Source organism: Anarhichas minor, unplaced genomic scaffold (genome assembly GCF_050575085.1).
Source record: "Anarhichas minor isolate MPS153535 unplaced genomic scaffold, ASM5057508v1 ptg000027l, whole genome shotgun sequence".
Lineage (NCBI taxonomy): Eukaryota > Metazoa > Chordata > Actinopteri > Perciformes > Anarhichadidae > Anarhichas > Anarhichas minor.
The window spans coordinates 23,505,100-23,507,500 of NW_027466473.1; the positions used below are offsets into that span (position 1 = coordinate 23,505,100).

Genomic DNA, 2,401 nt, shown 5'->3' on the forward strand with positions numbered 1-2,401 from the left:
GGATACAAACATTGGCGAATCCCTCCGCTCTCTGAGCTCGACAGGTATTACCTGTGCTCAAACAAGCACGATGAGGCCACTATTAACTTTCCCACAGAGAGTTCTCTGATTTGTTTACTCTCTCTTCAACATGGAGTATCACTCATATTAACATGTGGTGTAAAAAAGAAAAGAAAAGGTTGTCAAGTATAAATCTCATTACATTCTCTGTATTCCCAGACACACACGTATATAAACAGGTATTTACAACGGCAGGACGTACAGCTCCACCGCTCCTTAAGAGTTCATATGTGATGATAGAAGGTGGTGGCAGTGATGATGATGATGGTGGTGGTGATGATGGTGGCAGATTTATGGAAAAACAAACAGTTCATGTTGTTGTTGTTTACAAGAGTAAAAAGTTTTTCCATGATGTCATCAGGAGGCTGAGGCCACAGTGCTGATGACACATATTTGCAGAAAGTAAAGCACGTCTAGTGTGTGAAAGTGTGTCTGTACGAGTTGAACCAGTGCACGTTTTTCAACTCTTTAGTGATGAGAGCAGACACCAAAATCATCTCTGAGTCTCTGGTAGATCATTAGCTCCGGCGTTAAGACTTCAGCCAACACTGTGTTGACTGATAGCAGACGGTAATAACACGGAGCCGTCGACGGCAGACGACGAAACTCTGAACCCCAAAACCCGCCGGCAGTTTAAAAAAGCACGTTTTATTCACGTAAATCCCTGAAATTACATAATTTATCTGACGTTCCTTGAATACGTCGTGTGTGAGGAACACTTTGGTGGTTTAAAAGTAACCAAATTAAAGCTTAAAATTGTGATATTTCATCAAAACGTGACTTTTAAGACTTCGGTCAAAAAGAACGCGTTTGCTTGAACCAGATCCTGTGAAAACATTCACTTCTGAGCTCCTCAGTGCAACTCAGACGCCATGATTGACTCGGCTGAGACCGACCGTCATGTGACAGAAACATCTGTGACTGAAGTGCTGCTGAACAGCGAGCAGACAGGTGAGGACAGGTAGAGGCTGTGAGAATGTAAATAGTTTCATATATATCGCACCTGGGGCCTTCATTTCGTTTTCAATATTGCTACCATTGTGCTTTTCCTTTTTATATGATTTATGGCATAAAAGCTTGTTTATGATTGTGCCGCTTTCATTGAGGTGCAGGACTTTTGCCGCAGTAAGTCAAACGGGTCGGGGTTCAGGGAGTTAAGACAAGTTCGCCTGAAATGTCCTCGACAGATGTTTCGACCTTAAGATCCTTCAACAACGTGGCTTTTTCTTGCATTTCTCTTTGACCTAGAACACCGTTAGATGTCTGCTATCACTCGTATGTTGGCGTGGAGCACCAGAGTCAAACAGGGATGATTTTGGTACCGTGTGGGTTGAGTTCAGGTGGCTGTCATGTCATGGACACCGCTCTCGTGTGCGCTCATGTGACGGTTAATTCTGGTGGCGCTTCATGTGCAGGGCCAGGTGGTCGGAGCGCGAGAAGCAGCGGCTGCAGGCGATGCACTTGAAGGGTTTGGCTCCGGTGTGTTTCCGGTAGTGTCTGGTGAGCTCGTCCGATCGGGCGAAACGCCAGTCGCAGCTCTCCCATGTACAACGGTACGGCTTCTCACCTGCAAGAGAGAGGACATACATATCACTGCACAGGACACACAGCTGAGGAGGAGCTCCTTTGAGAACGTGAGGCGTTAAAAGCATGTTGAGAGGTAAGATTGGAGAATTGGCAGTTAAACAGTAAACACAACCGAATAACAGCTAATGGCCGACGTGTAGCGGCTTCATCTCCAACCTGTCTGTCCCGCCCTGTTGGACAGATGTAGTGATGTCAACACATCGACATTGGTGACAAAAAAAACGTCCTTTCACAATAAAGTGCGAGTGAGAGAGTGCGTCTGTGTTCATGAATGGGGGGGGGGGGGGGGGGATGGCAGTTAGCAGCGTGGGCGAGAGTCTGCGGTTGCCACGGCTCCCTCTTGTAAACACTCGGCTCATTTCCATGAAGCTGAACGGCGAGATGAAAACCACACTTCTGAGACAATGGGCTCAACTACTGTCAGCAAAGTCCCCACATATGAACTGCTGCTCAGTTAATAACAATAAGTGATTTTCCTCATGAGAGGAAAACAATCCGACGGACGACACGGCGTTTCAGAAGATAGAAAACATATTCATGTCTTTACTTGAGTCAAAGGAGGACGGTTGCTTCATTCACGAGTCAAACATGCAGTGTTGTGGTCACAAGATGTTGATTAACTAATATAACAATCCTGAGTTATTAAATTCCTGAGGAGTGCAGCTGGGTATGTGTTTGTGTCGGCACATCTTTGTTGTTACCGACACACCTTTTTCTTTTACAAACGTGTGTGTGTGTGTGTGTGTGTGTGTGT

General features: G+C 45.8%; 1 protein-coding gene across 1 annotated transcript in view; it reads right to left on the bottom strand.

Moving 5' to 3' along the window:
* Positions 1-1,448: 1,448 nt before the first annotated feature.
* klf5l (Kruppel like factor 5 like) overlaps positions 1,449-2,401 on the bottom strand; it is a 20,809-nt gene continuing 19,856 nt past the window's right edge. The window contains exon 4 of the mRNA XM_076102569.1: positions 1,449-1,627. Coding sequence (XP_075958684.1) covers positions 1,449-1,627 — 179 coding nt within the window. The remainder of the gene's footprint in view (positions 1,628-2,401) is intronic.